General features: G+C 47.0%; 1 protein-coding gene across 3 annotated transcripts in view; it reads right to left on the bottom strand.

Annotated features, from left to right (window-relative positions):
- SPTBN1 (spectrin beta, non-erythrocytic 1) overlaps window positions 1-21025 on the bottom strand; it is a 233273-nt gene that overhangs the window by 142570 nt on the left and 69678 nt on the right. The window contains exon 1 of one of the 3 annotated variants that reach the window (XM_081188306.1): window positions 1242-1815. The exons of the other annotated variants lie outside the window; for them this stretch is intronic. Within the exon in view, the coding sequence (XP_081044432.1) occupies window positions 1242-1350 (109 nt within the window). The 5' untranslated portion in view covers window positions 1351-1815. Of the gene's footprint in view, window positions 1-1241; window positions 1816-21025 lie in introns of those variants that run through there. 3 annotated transcript variants of the gene reach the window in all.

Raw genomic sequence — 21025 nt, 5'->3', positions numbered from 1 at the left:
CTACTAAAGGGCCTGGCTGGCTGGCACATTGTAGATCCCACTTGTATTACTTCTAACTCGCGCCGCATAGATTTGGAGCCCAATTTTGCTACAGCTCCGCAACCCGCCCCAAGCCAATGTCTACTCTGCTCGACAATGTTTCAAAAGGTATGGCTGGTTTTTAATCCACTTGTATCCAGCGCCAGATCACTTCTGTGTGCTTTCCACAAAGATCAACATACTACAATGGATTCCTTCCCCACCCCCTACCCCCATGCCAAGAAATTAAGAGAAAAACCAACACAGAATCATCAAATTGTAGGCTTGGAAGATGGCCAGACCAAAAAACTACATTCTTGGAGCTCGCTTTCTGACAGGAACCACAGCGCTCTAGTCTGTGGGACGGCAGGGAGCAAAAATAAGAAATATATACACTGAGGTTTGAACTTTTGACTGCTTTTTGGAGATATGCAATTCCAGGAGAGAGGGAAAATGTGTGAGATGTGTGTGTGTGAAATAGAGAGAGAGAGCGAATCTTTAGATTCTGAATTGTCCTTATTTCATCTATGCCAGAGAATCCACCATACATAAAACACACACACTGCCCTAAAATTGCCAAGGACAACCTGGCTCCATCATATTCTGACAGCCCCAGAACTACCACATTTCCTAGTTGTCATTGTTTCACATGAATGAGAAAGAGGATGCGGAGGGGGGCACCCCAGGTTTCCATCATCAGCCCTGGGAAAGACATCTCTCCCCCCCCCCCAATATAAAAGCCATAATCTATGGCATGCAAGGAATGGGGTTGCCCGAGTAGGTGAGAGGTGCCCACATGAAACGATTGGGAGCCATCCTATGGTCTCCCGAGTGCGCCCAAAGGATCACAGAGCCAGGGAGAGGGAGAGATTTTACACCTGAAGGCTGTAAATCGCCGGAGGGGTTTTCAGACAAAAAGACCACTCCCTCTTCCCCCATTTCCTTGTCCTATTGTTCTCAATGGCAGAGTCCGAGAGGGGCCCCGGATCACCTTTTCCAGGAGGAGGTTACCGTGACCGGGATCCCGTGAAACCAGGAAAACCAGCCTGGCAGAGCCAGGGAATATAATACACCTATTCTTTTCGAAATCGGGTGCCCTCTGCGCGCGCGCCGCCAAACCGAAGCTCGAAGGCGTATCAGGATCAACTCGCCGTTTTGAGCAGCAGCAACGCTCCATTATTTTATTTTATTGATTAATGGGAAAGCGAAGTGCAGCCGCTTACCTTGCAACTGCTTGAACCTCCCTTCCAGCTGATTGTAATTGTATGGCACCGAGGCGGGGCACGCGGGGGACAAGGGCACGGGCATGCTAGCCGGGTTCTGCACTTCCATGGAGGAGAGGGAGCCGCTCGGAGGTTAAGATCCCAGCATGCGAAACGGAACGGATGCGCTTGAAAAGAAGAGGAAACGGACGCAACCCACAGGTTGCTCCAAAAGACAAATCCAAGCGGATCCCAGTTGCCTCGGGCGCGTGGTGCCCTTTCGCTCCACGATCCCTTTAAAAAATGAAAATAAATCCTTCTCCGATCTCAGTCCCAGCCTCCTCCACGCCCGATTCGATTCAAATCAGTCCGGCGGAGGATGGCATCCAATAGCGCGCGCGAACTTAAACCCGCGTGGGCTGCTGGCGATCCCCCTGCGCGCGATCGAGTTGACTTCGGGTTGCAAGCTTTCTTTACTTGCAATCCGGATCCACGCAAAAAAGAGACACAAAACCACCCGCCCAGGTTGCAAGTCCAGAGTCGAAGCGCGCGCGCGCAACCCGCCCGCGCTGCTTTCGTGCTCCTTCCTTCCTTCCTTCCTCCCTCCTCTCCCCGCACCTCTCAGACCTTTCTGCTACTTTGCAAGATCCCCCAGTAGCCACTGGCGGCGTATTTAGTGGCGGTGATGTCACTGATTAGCATAAAGCATTGTGGAGGACTGTACCAATGGCGGGAGGCGGCGGGGTGGGGAGCGCAGGCGGTGGATCGCGCGCGCCAAAGCCAGGCGGCGCTCGCTGGGGATCGAGAGCATCCGCGCGCAGGGGCGCCTCTCCAAAGGTCCCCGGAGAGGAGGCCGAGGGCTCGGGGCGCGCGCCCGTTCCCAAGCGGGAGGGGATAGGCACCTACTGGCGCACGCGGCCGAGAAGCAATGGTACCTTCCGAAAAGCAAGCTGGTAGAATTACGCTCTTTTGTTAAGAGCCTCATGTAACGGAAAAGTCTCAGATTACTATCGCCTGAAAAGGAGGGCACTTTTCCCTCCTTTATCTTCAGCGCTGCGCACTGGAAAGGAGAAAAAGGGAAAGATAGAAAGTAGCTAACTCTCCCGGGACTGGAAATACTCATTCAGCATTTAGCATCGGGGTTTTTTTAAAAAAATAATCCTTAGAAATGCACACTTTTGGAAACTATGAATGAGCCCTCTTCACCCAGCAATTAAGTCCCATTTGATTTAATTGGAGATGCTAAATATTTTGACGTCTGGAAAGCAAGGCATGGACCTCACCATCCACTTGCGATCGGGCCTTCTGCTCATTTAGCAAATTACACATGGAACATAATAGCAGTGTTTGCATTTCTGTGTCTTTCATTTAAAATGAGGGCTTTTCCTCTACTTTGCAAGGGCTTGGTTTTTAAATGAAGTCTTTGGGGGGTAAGGGCACATTAGCCCTTCCCAAGGCAGCATCCTTTAAGGGGGGCAGTTGTTGGCCGTGACAGATATGGCTGATCCTAGAATCACAGAATTGTAGAGTTGGAAGGGATCTTGAGGGTCAACATGGTCTAACCCCCTGTAAATGAAGGAATGATTATTATTATTATTATTATTATTATTATTATTATTATTATTATTATTATTATTATTATTATTTACTGTTTATACCCTGCCCATCTGCCTGAGTTTCCCCAGCAACTCTGGGTGGCTCCCAATCAAATGTTAAAAACAATACAGCATTAAATATTAAAAACTTCCCTAAACAGGGCTGCCTTCAGATGTCTTTTAAAGATAAGATAGCTGCTTACTTCCTTCCAGTGGCGTAGCGTGGGGGGTGCAGGGGGGGGCCGGCTGCACCAGGCGCAACATCTGGGGGTTAGGGTTAGGGGGTGCAAATCCACGGGTTAGGGGGCGCAAATCCATGGGTTAGGGGCGCAAATTACTTGCCTTGCCCCGGGTGCTGACAACCCACGCTATGCCACTGCTTCCTTCACATCTGAAGGGAGTGCGTTCTACAGGGCAGGCGCCACTACTGAGAAGGCCCTGTGCCTGGTTCCCTGTAACCTCACTTCTCACAATGAGGGGACCGCCAGAAGGCCCTCGGTGCTGGATCTCAGTGTCTGGGCTGAACGATGGGGGTGGAGACGTTCCTTCAGGTATACAGGACTGAGGCTGTTTAGGGCTTTAAGGGTCAGCACCAACACTTTGAATTGTGCTCGGAAACGTACTGGAATCTCAACCAGATCATCCATGACAGATGGCCATCTAACCTCTGCTTTAAAACTTCCAAGGAAAGAGAGCCCACCACCTCTTGTGGGAGTCCGTTCCGCTGTTGAACGGCTCTTACTGCCAGAAAGTTCTTCCTGATGCTTAGCAGAAATCTCCTTTCTCGTCACTGGAATCCATTGGTTTGAGTCCTGGCCTCCAGAGTGTAAGAAAGCAAGCTTGTCCCACCCTCCATGTTACAGCCCTTTAGATCTTTGAAGTTGGCTATCAGATAATCCTCTGTACCAAAAACGGGATAGAGGCCTTTGACGGCCTTTCCCCCCAGATTGGAAGCAGACACAAAACAATGGATATATTCAAATTTCTGAAAGTAAGGAACCTGCTGCTGCTGCTGTGGTGCTGTAGGATACTTGAGGGGAGGATAAACAATCCAGAAGTGAAGTTTAGTTTACAGCTGTGGAAACTTATATGCATGGTACATCTGTTGACTACTCAGCATCCAATGACCCACAGTTGTTCAAGGAGAGATGGAAGTTCTGCTAGGGGCGCATTGGAAGATGGCTGACAATACCATCTCTCCAGCTCACACGAGGTAATTAAGAGGCTAATGATGGGAGTAATTAGCCTTCCGGGTTTTCCCAGGGGATGGGAAAATGCTGCCTCGTCCGCGGATGCCTATAAATCACCCCCAAGTTTGAAAGGGGGGGCACTGGACGGAAAGCCCTCGAGTGAGTTTTTGGCTTTCCTGGACGCCGCTTCTGATCATGATCCTAGTTGCATTGCTTAAGATAAACAATTGGAGAAGAGTAAATGCACATGTTTCGAGCGAAGGATTGCTAATTAAATCGACCTTTGAGAAGCTGAGTGACGGGTTGGATTGAACAGAAGACTACATCAAAGAATCACAGCTATGTTGGTATGTTGAAACGGATCAATATGATTTACCTAACAACCCCTCCCCAAGAAGAACCGCCACATGACTGATAGCAAGTGAGATGGGAAAATAAACTGTGGAAATAAAATTATTAACTAAAGGCTTTGTTTTGCGGAAGATCTGGAAAGGAAATGAAAGGCTTTTGGATGACGCAGTTCTAATTGGGAATCGCCATTATGTGACAGACTTTGTTGCAAGATTTACAGTCAAAGGGGGAGGAAGCCATGGTTCTGTTATCATATCTGAATTCTACGTTTGATCTGGCAAGAACACCCCTGAAAAGGCTGATTTATGGAGCAACTGGTCTGGGAAAGTTAATCAGCAGACGCCTAGACTGTATCTTATGGGAACTGCTAAAACGGCGCCTGCCGTTTGAACAGAACTTTTGGATCAGCGTGAAAATCCACACAGGACTATAATAATGTTTGCTTCAACTCGCTTGTGGAGATCATCTCAGAGGTTGTAAAGGGAAAAAAATGATAACAACAAGAAGATTGGAAGACGGGATTTGTAAAGGATAACAACAAAGAGATGGAAAGATCAGACTTGTGAACATCAAAGCAGCAGAAATATGAGATGATTGGACCCTTTCTGAACTCGAAGCATGGGTACCCCCAACAAAAATTTAAAATTCGGCTAAATATTTGGAGTTTATTATGTATTGGTATAATTTGGAATTAATGTGATATGATTGGTTTGTCAATTGGAAATTTAATAAAAATTATTTTTTAAAAAAGGATGTTCTGCTGCACTTGATGTCACGGTTTTAAGAACATAAAGAAATATGAAGATCAGGCCAATGGCCTTCTAATCCACCCCAGTGACCAACCAGATGCCTATGGGAAGACCAAAAGAAGGATCTGGGCGCAACAACACTGTCCACACTTGTAATTCCCAGCAACTGGTCTTCAGAAGCATGCTTCCTTCAACAGAGCCACTGTCGCTAGTACCTGGTCCAGGGATGAAATGGCATGGATGAACCAGCCCTCACATGCTGTTTGGAAATGTCTCTGGTGTGATGTTTGCACACCAGCTTACCATGCCGACTGGTTGTCACTGTCTGGCTCACCTTCAGGTCACCACAAACATACCGCCCGGCACGTAGGGTGGTGAAATGGAGAGTGTTCTATGAGAAGTGGCCACAAGAAGTAAGATTTCCCATGTGCAGGTGGCTCACTCAACGGCAGCTGCGCATGAGAAATAGCTATAGTAAATTAACCAGAAGACACCAAGCTTTCCTCTCTTCCTTGGATATGCACAGCGGGGCCATAGCTCAGTGGTGGAACATCTGCTTTGAGGTCAGAACATCCACAGCTCAATTCCTGGCATCTCCAGAAGGTCCCCTGCCTGAAGCCCTGGAGATGAGCAAGATGAACCAAAGGTCTGATATGGTGTAAGGCAGGTTCCTATGTTCTCATACAACTTTGCAATGTAGGTTTATCTGAATTTTATGAATCGGGACGCTGAGAGATCAGTCACTTTAAGGGTGCTTGAAAGGATAATGGAGCCACAGGCTCTGCCCCCTGATAGGTCTGATGGTCACACGCCCCGACACCACCAAGCCTGGCAGAGATACCTACATGCTCTCCGTAAGTGAGAAGGAGACTTCTGTATATATACCAGTGTTCATGTGCACAGCTCCTCCATACAAGGTGGGATACTGATTGGTCCAGGATCCATGCCTTGCACAGGGAAGCTTTATGCATACATTGCTCTGCAGTTAAGGCCACTTCTTAGGCCTTATGAAAGTGTGGCTGGTGTGGGTTGTGACCATTACCTACAATACAGTGCTTGGGAACACCCCTTGTGATGAAACACTGGACAGTCAAGCTCTCTGCTTTTAACTGGATAGACCAGGGATTGGGACTGGGTGACCTCCTGCATAAATAGCATGATTTGCAGCCTGCCTCGTAGAAAACCCCCCTCACTGGAATAAGTAAAAGGTAAAGGTAAAGGGACCCCTGACCATTAGGTCCAGTCGTGACTGACTCTGGGGTTGCGGCGCTTATCTCGCTTTATTGGCCGAGGGAGCTGGCGTACAGCTTCCGGGTCATGTGGCCAGCATGACTAAGCCGCTTCTGGCGAACCAGAGCAGTGCACGGAAACGCCATTTACCTTCCCACTGGAGCGGTACCTATTTATCTACTTGCACTTTGACGTGCTTTCTAACTGCTAGGTGGGCAGGTGGGCACTGAGCAACGGGAGCTCACCCCGCCGTGGGGATTCGAACCGCCAACCTTCTGATCGGCAAGTCCTAGGCTCTGTGGTTTAACCCACAGCGCCACCCGCGTCCTTCTGGAATAAGAGTTATGAGTAAATGTCTCCCCCTTCTCCTCAATTCAACCAGTCCCTTAGGAATAAGGGCACTGGGTATTTCATCCTACATAGATCACTTCCTGTTGAACCCAACCCACGTGCTTGCATTTGCCTCCTTGCCATGCTACAGGCTCCTGGTTGCACCAACATTATTCACAGAGTACCCAAATTCCTTTCATTTGAGTCAGAGCTCCCGCCTCCCCCTCCTTCCTCCCCTTTTAACACTGCAAAATGTTGCCTTTGTTTGGTTTCTGTAGTTTTGCCATTTTTTTTAGTCATGCAGTAAATGCGAAACTAATTTTTGGTAGGAGAGACAGAATGGCACACAACACGGGGCATTCAGAATCGTGCGTGCCCACCCTCTTCCAAAAGAGGAAAGCTGCCTACTCCAAACACCCTGTTCTATGTGGGATGTGTGAGTTTATTCCCAAAACAAGATTCCTCATCAGAAAAGGGGTCTTGTTGACTTTGTCAGGGCTGCTGCTGCTGCTGCTGCTGCTGCTGCTGCTGCTGCTGCTGCTGCTGCTTCTTCTTCTTCTTCTTCTTCTTCTTCTTCTTCTTCTTCTTCTTCTTCTTCTAGGATTTTAGAGGTGGGGTATAAATCAATTTGGAGCACTCGTTACTCTATTCTTGGTTTAGAAACACATGCAAAATTTCACAAAGGGTGTTGACAGATAAAATCAAGATTCTAAATATATGGTTACAGTAGCCTTTTTGCTTAAACTTTGGGGTCCAGTGATTCTAGTAAAGTCACAATCCTATACGCAACTCAGTCCTAAACTTGTTTACTCATAAGTAGGTCCCTCTGAGCACAACAGTCCTGTGGCTTGTTTACTCAGAAGTAAGTGCCGCTCAGTTAACCCCTGTGATGTTGATGAAAAGTGATGGCAATGAAACCAAAATATGTGGTGCACGCCAAACATTCTCCGAGCGTTTAAGCTGTCTAATGCAAAATTCAACGAATGCAATCCATTCCCCCCCCCCCCCGATGGTGGGTTTCTGCTCCCCTGAAATATAATATGGGCAGAACCTTTGGGGATTGCTAACATTGCAAGACTGGAGTAGCGGAGTAAAACCTGGCCTTGTGCCTTAGAAAACAATGTGGCTGTATGCAGGGATTGCCAATAATAATAGTGGTAATCGCCTCATGCTTCATTTTCACTATGGCATCTATTTTGTGTGTTCCTGTGCGCTTCCAGTTCTGACAGAGAGTTCCATCTTCTAAAAAACCATCAGCTTACGTGCCTCTGCTGAAGGCAAGATAGTGCTTTTAGTGGAACAATGTTCTGACCGTGGAATAGCAAATCCCTGTGTTTCCTCTAAAGCCCTTTCCCTGATAATCTTTGCCCTGCCAGCTGTCTCTGAAATAGACAGAATGCCACACAACATCTCTTCGGTGCTTTCTTTTTTTAAAAAAAAACAACAACCCCAAACCATCCAATTCTCCCATTTAAAAAACAAACAAAACAAAAGAATGTGCATTCTATATCCAGCCTGGGAGGAACACGATCATAAAACCAGGTAACCACAATAGTTGGCCATCTGGATTTCTCTCCAGTTAAGGACAAAAGACGAGATCGGCTGGATCCATCAGTAGCCCAGCTTCTCAAGCATTGTCTTAAGAACATGAGAAGGGATTTGCTGGATCAGACCAATGGCTGGCCCATCTAGTCCAGCATCCTGTTCTCACAGTGACCAACCACATGGCCCAGTGGGAAGTGTGCAAGCTGGATGTGAACATGACAGCACTCTGGTCAGTGTGGCTAGTAGTCACAGGTGACCCTCTCCTCCACGAATTTGTCCAATTCTCTTTTGAAGCCACCCAAGTTGTTGGCCATCACTCCTTCCTCCATAGTTTAATTATGTGCTGTGTGAAGAAGTACTTTGAAGTACGCTTGGACTACTGCAATGCACTCTACGTGGGGCTACCTTTGAAGGTGATCAGGAAACTACAACTAATCCAGAATGCGGCAGCTAGACTGGTGACTGGAAGTGGCCACCGAGACCATATAACACTGGTCCTGAAAGACCTACATTGGCTCCCAGTACGTTTCCAAGCACAATTCAAAGTGTTGGTGCTGACCTTTAAAGCCCTAAACGGCCTCGGGCCAGTATACCCGAAGGAGTGTCTCCACCCCCGTCGTTCAGCCCATACACTGAGGTCCAGCTCCGAGGGCCTTCTGGAGGTTCCCTCACTGTGATAAGTGAGGTTACAGGGAACCAGGCAGAGGGCCTTCTTGGTAGTGGCGCCCGCCCTGTGGAACGCCCTCCCATCAGATGTCAAGGAAAGAAACAACTGAAGGCAGCCCTGTTTAGGGAGGTTTTTTATGTTTGATGTTTTATCGTGTTTTTAATATTCTATTGGGGGGTATAAATAAACGATTTGTTTGTTTGTTTGTTTGTTTTATTATTTATTGTGTGCACCCTGAATCTTCCAATGCTCCACTGATTCTTGATATACAGTGGTACCTCGGGTTACAGATGCTTCAGGTTACATACGCTTCAGGTTACAGACTCCACTAACCCAGAAATAGTACCTCGGGTTAAGAACTTTGCTTCAGGATGAGAGGAGAAATCGCGTGGCGGCAGCAGGAGGCCCCATTAGCTAAAGTTGTACCTCAGGTTAAGAACAGCTTCAGGAATTAAGTTCTTAACCCGAGGTACCACTGTACTTTCTCTGCAAAGGGAAGAGTAAAGGGGCAGCGTGTGTGGCCACATTGTGGGAAGAAATACTTTGCTTCTGTGTTCTGAACCTATTGCTTATCAGTTTCATTTTAGCGTTAAGGCAGAGGGTAAACAATATACATTATATCTCTCTCCAAACTATTTATGACTTTATAGGCCCCCATTTCCTCTCTATCTGGATGTCTGTTTGATTGTACCTGGAGCACAGTGCCTGAGCCAAGTTCCAGGAAAATCTAGCCGTTGATATATGTTATAGTAATATTAGCCTGATTTGTAACCCTAGACAAAGATTGGCTCTTTTGATACTCCCTCTACATCAGGATCTCCAATTGTGGCAACTGTTGCGTTCCATTCCTGCTGTACTGAATCAACATCCCCAACTAAGCCGGCAGTACATAACACCTGTAGGCACATCCATTCAACTGCCGGCGCCCCACCCTTGGCAAACAGGTGTTGCTATGCAAGTCTCCATGCTCCATGACACCAAAGCACAGGTGAACAGGCACAGAGAAGAACTGTGTTTGTAACCAAACAAGCGCCGCAGCCACTTGCTTTCTAATGGCTTCTGGCAGAGGCAGCCAATTCCTGGGGCTTTCCAGTGTATTAAGGAGGCAAGGAAAGCAGAGAGAGAAAGCCAAGGTTCATGAAATTATGCAGGCTGCAGAGCAGGGGTGGGGACCCTGTGCCTCGCCACACCTTGCTGGACTACAACTCCCATCATTCCTCCACTGACTATTCACCTTGCTAGCTGGGGCTCATGGGAGTCGGCATCCGACAAAAGCTGGAGGACACCATGTTGGCTTATGGCCCTGGCAAGATATCTGATCTTAAACCAGAGGTGTGGGGAACTTAGGCTTGGGGGGCCAGATGATGCTCTCTAGGCCCCTATTTCTAGGCCCTCAAAATTATCCCCAGGCCCTATTTTGTACCCTCATTTTGCATTTGTGCCTGGCTGGGATGTGTCCTTGAGCTCTGATAATGGCCGCTTGCCTGGAGGACAGAGAAGGGTGTGTGAGTGCCTGTGTTGAAGGTAAAACTGCGTCAGTTTTTTTTACCTGTCCCAAGGTAAAACTGAATTGGTTGCTCTGCCTCTGGCCCCACCCACCACAGACTTGTGGCCCTCAGAAGGCTGTCCAGAAGTGAATGTGGCCCTCAGGCTGGAAAAAAAATCCCTGTCCCTGCTCTAAACTTAAAAATGAGTTGGCTGGTTGTTGAAAAGAGGAAGGGGACTATAGCTCAGTGGCAGAGCCTATGATGCTTTGCTATTATTATTATAGGCAAAGCACCTTTGTTTCCTGCTCTGAACACCGTAAAAACTTTTGTTTCATTTGGCAAGTCTACCCAGACATGTAATTTTTATCGTGCACAACAGTTTTAAAAATATTGCATCCATCTATATTTTGATGTTGTTGTGTTTACGGTGTTTAAAGTCTGTTTTTACAGTTATCCTTCACTGACGTTTTATACCATTTAATAATGCAAGCCACTTAAAGAAGATTATTGGGGTTTTTCTTAATTAAGTAGGATATAAGTCTGAATGAATGAATGAGTGCAGACAACCAATCCCAGGCTCAGTCTCCATGCTCTCTAGTAAAGGTAAAGGGACCCCTGACCATTAGGTCCAGTTGTGGCCAACTCTGGGGTTGCGGCGCTCATCTTGCTTTATTGGCCGAGGGAGCCGGCGTACAGCTTCCAGGTCATATGACCAGCATGACTAAGCTGCTTCTGGCGAACCAGAGCAGCGTACGGAAACGCCGTTTACCTTCCCGCAGGAGAGGTACCTCTTTATCTACTTGCACTTTGACATGCTTTCAAACTGCTAGGTTGGCAAGAGCAGGGACCGAGCAACAGGAGCTCACCCCATCACGGGGATTCGAACCGCCGACCTTCTGATCAGCAAGTCCTAGGCTCTGGACCCAAATAACAGGGCTGGAAAACACATCAGCCTGGGACCATGTGGGAGGCCTGTTGCCACCCTGGGAGTGGGCTGCTGCATGGCAAAAACTCAGAACATGGCACAAGTGAGGGAAAAGCCAGCAATTAGTGCTTACTACACAGCTTGGACCTTTGCCAGCTTGCATCTTGGAGGTGGGGGCCGAAGGGGTAGCTGCTGAAGCGAGTTCTTGCACAGTTCATTCAGTCCAAAATTGCTCCAAGGCTCAGATTTGCTTATTTTTATGTTATTAAGCAATGCCTCGGACTGGTCACGAGGCGCTCACATGCTCTGAGACGCTTGCTTCTGGACGTTTAGGCTTTACATCTGTCATCTGTTTTAGCTGATCAAGCATGCCAAGTAATGCCTCACGGAGGAGGAGCATTGACACCCCTGTGCTGGCCAAGCTTCTTCTCAAAGCACAGGGCAGTTTTTCTTTACCGCGTAGAAGACCCAGGGGCCGCCCCATTTTATCCTCAAAATGATTCTGTAGGCTAAGTCGGGTGTACGGAAAGATGACCACCGAGCAACATGTCTGGACAGGGCTGTCACCCTGGTCCAAGTGCAACAGCCCAGCCAAAGAGTCTTGCAGCATGTTAGAGGCTAACAAATTACTTACGCATCGCACTTGAGGCAAGTTACATCTACTCCACAAAAGCTTATACCTTGATAAATGTGTTATTGTTTATGGTGTCACAGGACTTTCTGAAATTAACCAGTCTCTCATACTATAGAGCCAAACTGCGGGAGGCAGTGGAAGAGAGGAGTGCCTGGCGTGCTCTGGTCCATGGAGTCACGAAGGGTCGGACACGACTAAACGACTAAACAACATACTATAGGCCCTTCCAGGTGCCCTTTTTTAATTGTGCATGTACTGAAAGGTAGGAGGGACAGCAAGGGAGGTAATAATTTGAACCAAGGTGCCAATTTCAAGGAAACCATTGGGTGTGAGGAGTGGTTTAAGTGTGCATATGTGTGTTGTGTGAACCCAGATAAGGCAACTTGATCCAGAGTCTGAAGTATCTGAAGAAGTGTGCATGCACACAAAAGCTTATACCCAGAACTAACTTAGTTGGTCTCTAAGGTGCTACTGGACAATTTTTTAATATATTTTGATCCAGAGTGGAAGAACTTGATTGTCCATTCTGGGGTGACTGAATCAAAGATTTTGGCTTACCAAAATTGTTAGCCTTCATCGACCTAGAGCCCTCCAGCTGTTTTGAACCACAACATCCATGAGACTGGCAAGAGTTGTGGTCCAAAACATCTGGCAAAGTCTGAAGTTTTGTCTAGATTGACTGCACACACTCAAGATCACACCCAAGTAATTAATCTGGAATAGCTACCACTCCCTGGGGCCATTTAGCTCTTAAACATTTACAGATAAAATAGAGGGGAACTCAGCACTCAACTGTTCCTTAAAACGAAGGTTCCGTTCTTAAATTACAAAAGCACAGTTGCAATCATCGTCGCTGCTCCACCACTCCAGAAAAGTTGGGATATGGAATCACACAGGGCGGACCAGATCATGGAGGAAGAACAAGACAAGGGATGTGTGATGGGATGATGAGCTGCTTGTGCGTAAAATCCTAATCCCTCAGAGTTTGGTCAAGTCCGCAAACCTCTGTCTGTGACGGAGCGCCTTAAGCATGGCTCCGTCAGTCGCTGGCAGATTCCGACAGTGGCTGCTTTCGGAATCGTTTCCAACATAAAAGCTCCTTAACGGAAACGCGTCTTCTGGACTCTCGGCGTGACAGTTTCCTGCGAGGAGTGGGTGTCCCTATAGGAGGTTCTGAAACCTCCCCACTGTCCTCGCTGGAAGTGTCTCTGAGCCATCCCTCCTGCTCACTTTCCCTCGGAGCCCCTCCTCTCCCCCTGCTGGTTCCCTCTTCAGCTGCTGAGTCTCTCCCAACCTGTGTGAGCCCTTCCACCTCCTGTCCTTCCGATGGCAGTTCCCTGACAGGATGCATACATACAATGCTTTTAAAGCACATTCAAAGCACATTTCTCCATCTCAGATTTCTGGGCATTGTAGGGTTGCTACAGGGTTGTAGGGCATTGGTAAGCTACAGATTCAAAGCAATGATTCTTCAACATCAACTTCATCGGACTGGTTATGTGCGGATGCCTGATTATCGTCTTCCAAAGCGACTACTCTCTTCCGAACTTATGGAAAGTGTAATGCTGGTGGTCAATGAAAGAGGTTCAAAGACTCTCTCAAGGCAAATCTAAAAAAAAAATGTAGTATAAACACCGACAACTGGGAAACACTGTCCTGCGAGCACTACAGTTGGAGAACAGCCTTTACCAAAGGTGTCATGGACTTTGAAGACGCTCAAACTCAGGACAAAAGGGAGAAATGTGCTAAGAGGAAGGCATGTTTGGCAAATCCACACCATGATCAACTCCTGCCCAGAAACCTATGTTCCCACTATGGAATGATGTGTAGATCCAGAATTGGCCTCCACAGTCACTTACAGACTCACTGTTAAGACCGTGCTTATGGAAGACAATCTTACTCGGCTGTGAGTGATCGCCAAAGAAGAAGAAGACAGTGCCTATAATTCTTGAAGGGAAATAATGTGCTTCGAATGTGCACATAGCCTCTCTCCTTGCCCATAATCCAGCATCTAGCAAGTGAGTAGATCTTCCAACATGATCTTGCCCCCCCCCCCCAGCTTGGTTTCCACATTCAAGCAGTAACAGAGCAACCCTTGATGGAGCCACAGAAAGCAGCAACCACACCACTCCCATAATATAAGGCTCCAGTTGTGTGCCAGCGTTGTCAAGGAGTGCTTAGGGATAATTAAGCAATTTGAAGAGATCTTATGGGCCCTGAGGTATTTGACTCACAAGTCTGGAATGGATAATTTCTCTAGTCTTCAGGGTGACACTAAAAAAGTATACCGTTAAGTCTGAGGGCTGCAGGAACCCGCTCAATTTACTTGGCATGGGATTAACATCATCTGCAAAACAATTTGATGGATTTAGAGAAACCCAAAGTACAATTTGTGGGGGTGTTCACTGTTGTTGGCCCAAAGCTATTGTCGTTTAATTGTACAATGTTTGTTCTTAAATGTAAAAAATGCGGCTCAGCCCTTTAGAAAAATTCTCATTAAATGGACTTGGAGATAGATTTTGGGAGTAAAATAAAAACAAAACCGGGCTTCTAAAATATTTCCAGGTGTTGGACATGACCGAATGCTTTGCCTTCATACTTTGAAAGGCAGTTCTACAATAGCAACGTGGCCTCGCAACTTTTTTTTATAGATAAAAAACGAAAAACTGCCATTCTCGGGATTCCAAGCCACATTCTCCAACTTTCACACAGAAATTCCTTGTGGCTGGATATTTACAAAACAGTGAGCCTGAAGGCTGTGGAGAAATAGTTGAAAACATGCATCTAGCTTCTGTTGAAGACTCAGTCAGAGACATTGATAGGTCCTTAAAATGTTTTGGGCAAAGGCCTCCACCATAAATTGTTATTTAAATTTGCACACGTGCTAATTTGTAGGTATAGCTGGAAATAGAGGCCAACTTTTGGAGGGGAAACCAACCTTTATGAAAAGTAAATTTTAAAAGAAATACACAAGAAGCAAGCAAAGGATGGTTGAGGAAGCTGCTTTATACCCTCAGAAGATGGTGGAATCGTCTTCCTTGGAGGTTTCTAAGCAGAGGTTGGATGGCCACCTGTCATGGATGATTTAGCTGAGATTCTTGGCATTGCAGGGGGTTGGACTAGATGACCCTCGCAGTTCCCTTCCACCTCTACAATTATTTGATTCTATTATTCTAACTCAGACCATTGGTCCTTCTAGCTCAGTATTGTCTACACTGACAGACGGTCTCTAAGATTTCAGAGGGGGGTTCTCTCCTACCTGAAGATGCTAGGACCAGATGCTCTACCACTGAGCCCTTCCCCAAAGGAGATTTGGGGCATGCTCGTGAAAGACTTGGGGGGTTGGGCCCCCTGGGCCATCCTGTAACAAGCCCCCTAGTCAAAATCCCTAGGCGCCTTTGGGACAAGGGTTCCAAGGGCCTTGTCTTCAAACCCTACGTTGTTGTCCGGGGCCTAGCACTCTGTTGGACTCCAAAGATCCAAGAGGCTGTTTAGGAGACACGATACAGCAAGCAGCGAAAAGTAGGCTGGAAGTTACATCATAGGTGTGCAACGACATGATACTTAATGCTGCTTGAAATATTGGAGGAAAGGGACCGATTAAAGAAAGCATAAACTAAATGTTTTCAATCCCCAAATGTAAAGCCCTCCCTTCCAAACTTACTCTGAGCGCCAAAACGAATGAAATGTACATTTCCTAAAACACTCCAATCCTCCTACGTGGGGTTTTTTTCTTTTTAATATATATTTGCGGTTTGGGAATTGCCTCTTAGTACAAGAGTGCTAGACGACTGTTTAGATGTGGCCCACACGTTTTCTAGGCCGAAAGGCTGGATAAATCCCAGGTACTTTGGCTGGCCAGGCACTGAGGTATTTCGATATTGTTCTGCACTTCTATATATCATTGGCACATGGGAGCAGGATTCTAAGCTCTTAAAAGATACGATGTTAGCTAGGAATCTGAAACATTTTTCCAGCTCTGTTGTTATGAAGAGGTGAAGTTACCCACTGAACTTTGAGCAAAGGAGACAGGATAGTGGTGAACAATTAATATTGAGGCCTCGCCATGTGTTTTTTCCCGGCAAGCTGAGGCTTAATGAAGTCTGTGGCCGTATAATTAAAGTTGTTGTTGTGGTAGTAAGCTGAGGGCCAAGGGGGGAAATAAAGCCCAATTCATTCTTGAGGAACATACGTAGTCCAAAAAAGGATGGTTTGTTAGGAGTGGGAACAAGCTCTATGAGCTTGGACATTTCTTCTTCCACCGTCTCTATTTCCCCCTTCCCATCTGTAGGCAGATTTCCTGTTTGTCAAGCAGTTCCCCGTGACATCCCAACTGCAAAACTGTGGTTTAATGGCCTACAAACTGGCACGCAGGTGGCACTGTGGGTTAAACCACAGAGCCTAGGACTTGCTGATCAGAAGGTTGGCGGTTCGAATTCCTGCGACGGGGTGAGCTCCCGTTGCTCGGTCCCTGCTCCTGCCAACCTAGCAGTTCGAAAGCACGTCAAAGTGCAAGTAGATAAATAGGTACCACTCTGGCGGGAAGGTAAACAGTGCTTTTGTGCACTGCTCTGGTTCGCCAGAAGTGGCTTCGTCATGTTGGCCACATGACCCGGAAGATGTACACCGGCTCCCTCGGCCAATAAAATGAGATGAGCGCCACAACCCCAGAGTTGGTCACGACTGGACCTAACGGTCAGGGGTCCCTTTACCTTTTACAAACTGGCATTGCAAACAAGGATTTAGGTTTCCTGATCTACATGTCATGGGCACCGTGATTTAACAAAAAGATGATTCTCTTCAGGTGTCAGGTGGGCAAGGCGAGGATGGAAGAAAACAAGGGAGAACTCACAGAGGTATAATTTTCAGAGTGGCTTAGCAAATCTATCCATCTTCGCAGGGGAATCTGGGAATTGTAGCTCTGAGAAGGGAACGGCGGTCTCCTGACAACTCTCAGCGCCCTTAACAAACTACAGTTCCCGGGATTATTTGAAGTGGGAAAGCCATGGCTGCTTAAAGTGCCATCATAGTATTTTAAATGCATGGCATGCAGCCTCGCTCTTTCATTGTCCTGCTGTTATAGATAAAGGGCTAAGAGAGAGAGAGAATGGATTACTTAAGAGGCCTCCTAGTAGGTTCATCATGGCGATGGCAGGATTAAGCCCCTGATTCACAGCTCAGTTTCCTAGCCATTAATGCTGCATCAGTTAATCTTCTTGCTAAAGCGGGTTTGGAATTAACCAAAAGACACTCTCCTAATTTTATTTTGGAACAGGCTCAGCTAGCAATTACAATCCTTGGGTACAGTTTCTAAGCAACGCACAGGCGGCCGGCAGCAGGGCGGGGGGGAGAGGGATTCATAGAACAATCTTTTGCTCAATAAAAGCACAAGCTTTGCAAGGCGAACACTCACAAACAAAGATGGCAGAACATTCCCTTCTCGAAACGCACTCGGCACACGCACACTTCATTTATGACTGACATCTGTCAGCAGCTCTTGCAAAATGTGATCGGCAACAGCAAAGTAACGGAAGGGGGAGGCGAATCCCTTTTTAAAATCAGAGCCGGAGAAGAACATTTCAACCCAAAGTATCTAACATTTGCTGCTGTGCCTACTTTGCACAGCCTCTTTTTTGCAGTTTGGTTCCTCCAAAACGGCAAACTTTTTATATATTTTAAAATTTGTCTGTCCAGATCAAACTACTTGGCTGGACCTGCTTTCCCCATTAAAAAAACCCTATGTCAGTTGAGCTTTTCCGGACAGTCGCTATTTTTTCAGGAAGGGTCCAAAGGCACACATTGTGTGTGCAAATTCCATGCAGCAGTTGCCCCAACCATGAAGATACTTCACCTCCCAAATTTCCTGGTCACCAAGGCTGAGTAACTGGAGGGGCAGAGGCATAGTTGTCAACTTACAGATTTGAAAATAAGGGACCAGCAGCCTCGAAAATAAGGGATCAGCAGCCAAAATAAGGGATCGACAATTACTTTGATCAAATACATTTTTTGTTGCGTCCAAATGGCTTCAGATACCTATTAGGTCCATAAATTACCATATAGCATATATTCAACACAAAAAAACAGCAACAAGTTGTTGCTGACAAAGGACAGCTGGACATAGAAAGGGCCCCATTACCTTCAGTAGCTTATTTAAGGGACAGCAGCGGGACATGGCACTGGGATAAGGGACTGTCCCGCCAAATAAGGGACGCTTGACAGCTATGGACAGTGGCTCGGCAGACCGCACTTCTCAAACCTTCCTGTGCAACACAAAACTGCCAGTCAACTTCTTCACAAAGCTAGGTTATGCCAGTGTGGGGTAAATCAGGTTGTGGCTAACCTGCTGTTTTCCTTTTGACGCTGAACCACAACTCCCATCATCCCTGACCATTGAGCCATGTTGGCAGTGAGTGTTCAGCAAAATCTGGACGGCCACAGGTTTCAACCAATGGGGGCGGCATTTAAATGCTTTCCAGTTTCTCAGCTGTTCTCTGCTTCTCCCATTGACCACATGACCCTGCCTGACAGCTCACCGTGTCCCCTGCTGAAATCACGGAAGCATGAAGTTCATTCCTTTGTTTGCTTGAAAGCCCTGGCCTGCAGCAGGTTCTTGCCACAGCTCAGAAGGAGCAGAGCAATGCCTACTTCTCAGATCATAACAGAGGTTAACAAATACAATGGAAATATCCAGCTTCGTATTTTATTTTATTTCATCGTTGGCAGCATCTCCCAGATTCTCCTGGATTCATTTTTTTTTTCAAGTGCATTTTCTCAGTTCCCAATGGATTTCTGGAAGCTGAGGAATAAAACAGCCACACTCCTCAGAATTTCCAGAGTTGTCCGCCAGCTGCATGCTTGTGCTCTGTTCCACTCACAACATCCATTACTGGGCTCAAAAGTCTACTCTCCTAGTGCCATTTAGACCCAAGCAGTCCCCCATGTCTGATTATCTCCTTTCTCACCCACCGATCCATCAGTTTCCTTTCGTACACAAACTATACATCCATTTTATGCACATTCGCTCCATGCAAAATCAGGCTATGCAGCCTGAATGAACTGGCACATGTGTGCAAGGGAACATATAATGTCCCTTTCTGTGTTCCTTCTTACACACACACTGGCCATTAAGGGTTAAAAAAATAAAAGTAGAGTCAGACTGGCGCATAGCCAGAGCTGGGTGGGGAACCTGCGCCTCCAAATTTTGTTTGGCTCCAGCTCCAGCCAGTGTGCCCAATGGTCAGAGCTGCAGTAAAGCAACATATGGAGGGCTGCAGGTTCCCCATCCCTAGATTAGAGTGTCAGACCCTGGAGCAGGAAAACCCAGCTTGCAATCTTCATTCAAGCATGAAGATTGCTGGTTTACCTCTGCACAGCTAGTATCTCTCTCTTAGCCCAACCTCCCTCCCAAAGGTATCATGAACAGGAAACGAGTGAGGAAAAATCATGAAGACCGCCATTTTGTTGGTGACCCCAGTGCTTTGAAAAATGTTGAGGGGGTACTCTTATTTTCCTGCACATATTGAAATACTGCCCCTCAATGAAGCCAAACCTAGATTTAAATAATATTTAGGGGTATGTGTACCCCTGCGTCACCCCAGAAAAAAAGCACTGAGCGACCACACTTGTCCACTCCCAAACCTTGCTGGAGGTAAGGTTGCTCACATCTCTTGTACCTCTGTTAACTCTGACCTACTTGTTTAGTGGCAACGGACAAAGCTCCATTTTGCTAGCCAAATGGAGAACACCTTCCCCCCCGCTTACTGCAAGCCCACTGCCAAATGAATAGGCTACTGGCAGGGGACAGATTGAGCCTATGCTTCAGTTTGGGCCGATTCCTCGTCCAGCAAAATGTGCCTCTTCTCCTCTGTCAAATGTTGGAAGGAATGTATGATATGGGACTGCCAAGTGACAAGGGGAGTGTGGGCGTGAGGAAGCAAGGGGGGCAGATTTGGCCTGGCCAGTTTTTTTGAACTCCTGTGGGCCTACTGGTGGGAATTTCATGTAAAAGTCAGAAATTTGGAAGGCTTACCGGAGTTATGTGAGCTAATCTGGAATTTGTTGAATAAGAAGTACAATGGTACATCGGGTTAAGTACTCAATTCATTCCGGAGGTCCGTTCTTAACCTGAAGCACCACTTTAGCTAATGGGGCCTCCTACTGCTGCCGTGCCGCCGGAGCACAATTTCTGTTCTCATCCTGAAGCAAAGTTCTTAACCCGAGGTACTATTTCTGGGTTAGTGGAGTCTGTAACCTGAAGTGTATGTAACCTGAAGCGTCTGTAACCCGAGGTACCACTGTATGCAGAAACTTGCTGTGCGTGCGTAACCCAATGCAGATGCGCACTAAGCCGCCGTCAAGTTCAGACCCAAAGTGCTGTGTTTGGCGCAAGATGGCGGCACCTCGTTCTTTAATTGCCACATACACAAAGAGTGTGTGCTTAGCACAAGTCTCAAGAACAAAGAGTGTGTGCTTAGCACAAGTCTCAAGAACAAGCTCCTTCAACAGAAAGCAGAGGTGGCATAGGGCTCCCTCCCCATCACAGGGAAGTAATAGTGCCACTGTATTCTGCTCTGGTCAGACCTCACCTGGAGTACTGTGTCCAGTTCTGGGCACCACAGTTCAAGAAGGACACTGACAAACTGGAACGTGTCCAGAGGAGGGCAACCAAAATGGTCAAAGGGCTGGAAACAATGCCTTATGAGGAACGGCTAAGGGAGCTGGGCATGTTTAGCCTGGAGAAGAGGAGGTTAAGGGGTGATATGATAGCCATGTTCAAATATATAAAAGGATGTCACATAGAGGAGGGAGAAAGGTTGTTTTCTGCTGCTCCAGAGAAGCGGACATGGAGCAATGGATCCAAACTACAAGAAAGAAGATTCCACCTAAACATTAGGAAGAACTTCCTGACAGTAAGAGCTGTTTGACAGTGGAATTTGCTGCCAAGGAGTGTGGTGGAGTCTCCTACTTTGGAGGTCTTTAAGCAGAGGCTTGACAACCATATGTCAGGAGTGCTCTGATGGTGTTTCCTGCTTGGCAGGGGGTTGGACTCGATGGCCCTTGTGGTCTCTTCCAACTCTATGATTCTATGAATACTCCTTCCAT

The sequence above is a fragment of the Podarcis bocagei genome, assembly GCF_964188305.1.
Source record: "Podarcis bocagei genome assembly, chromosome: 3".
Taxonomy (NCBI): domain Eukaryota; kingdom Metazoa; phylum Chordata; class Lepidosauria; order Squamata; family Lacertidae; genus Podarcis; species Podarcis bocagei.
This window is presented reverse-complemented; position numbering and strand designations above follow the sequence as displayed.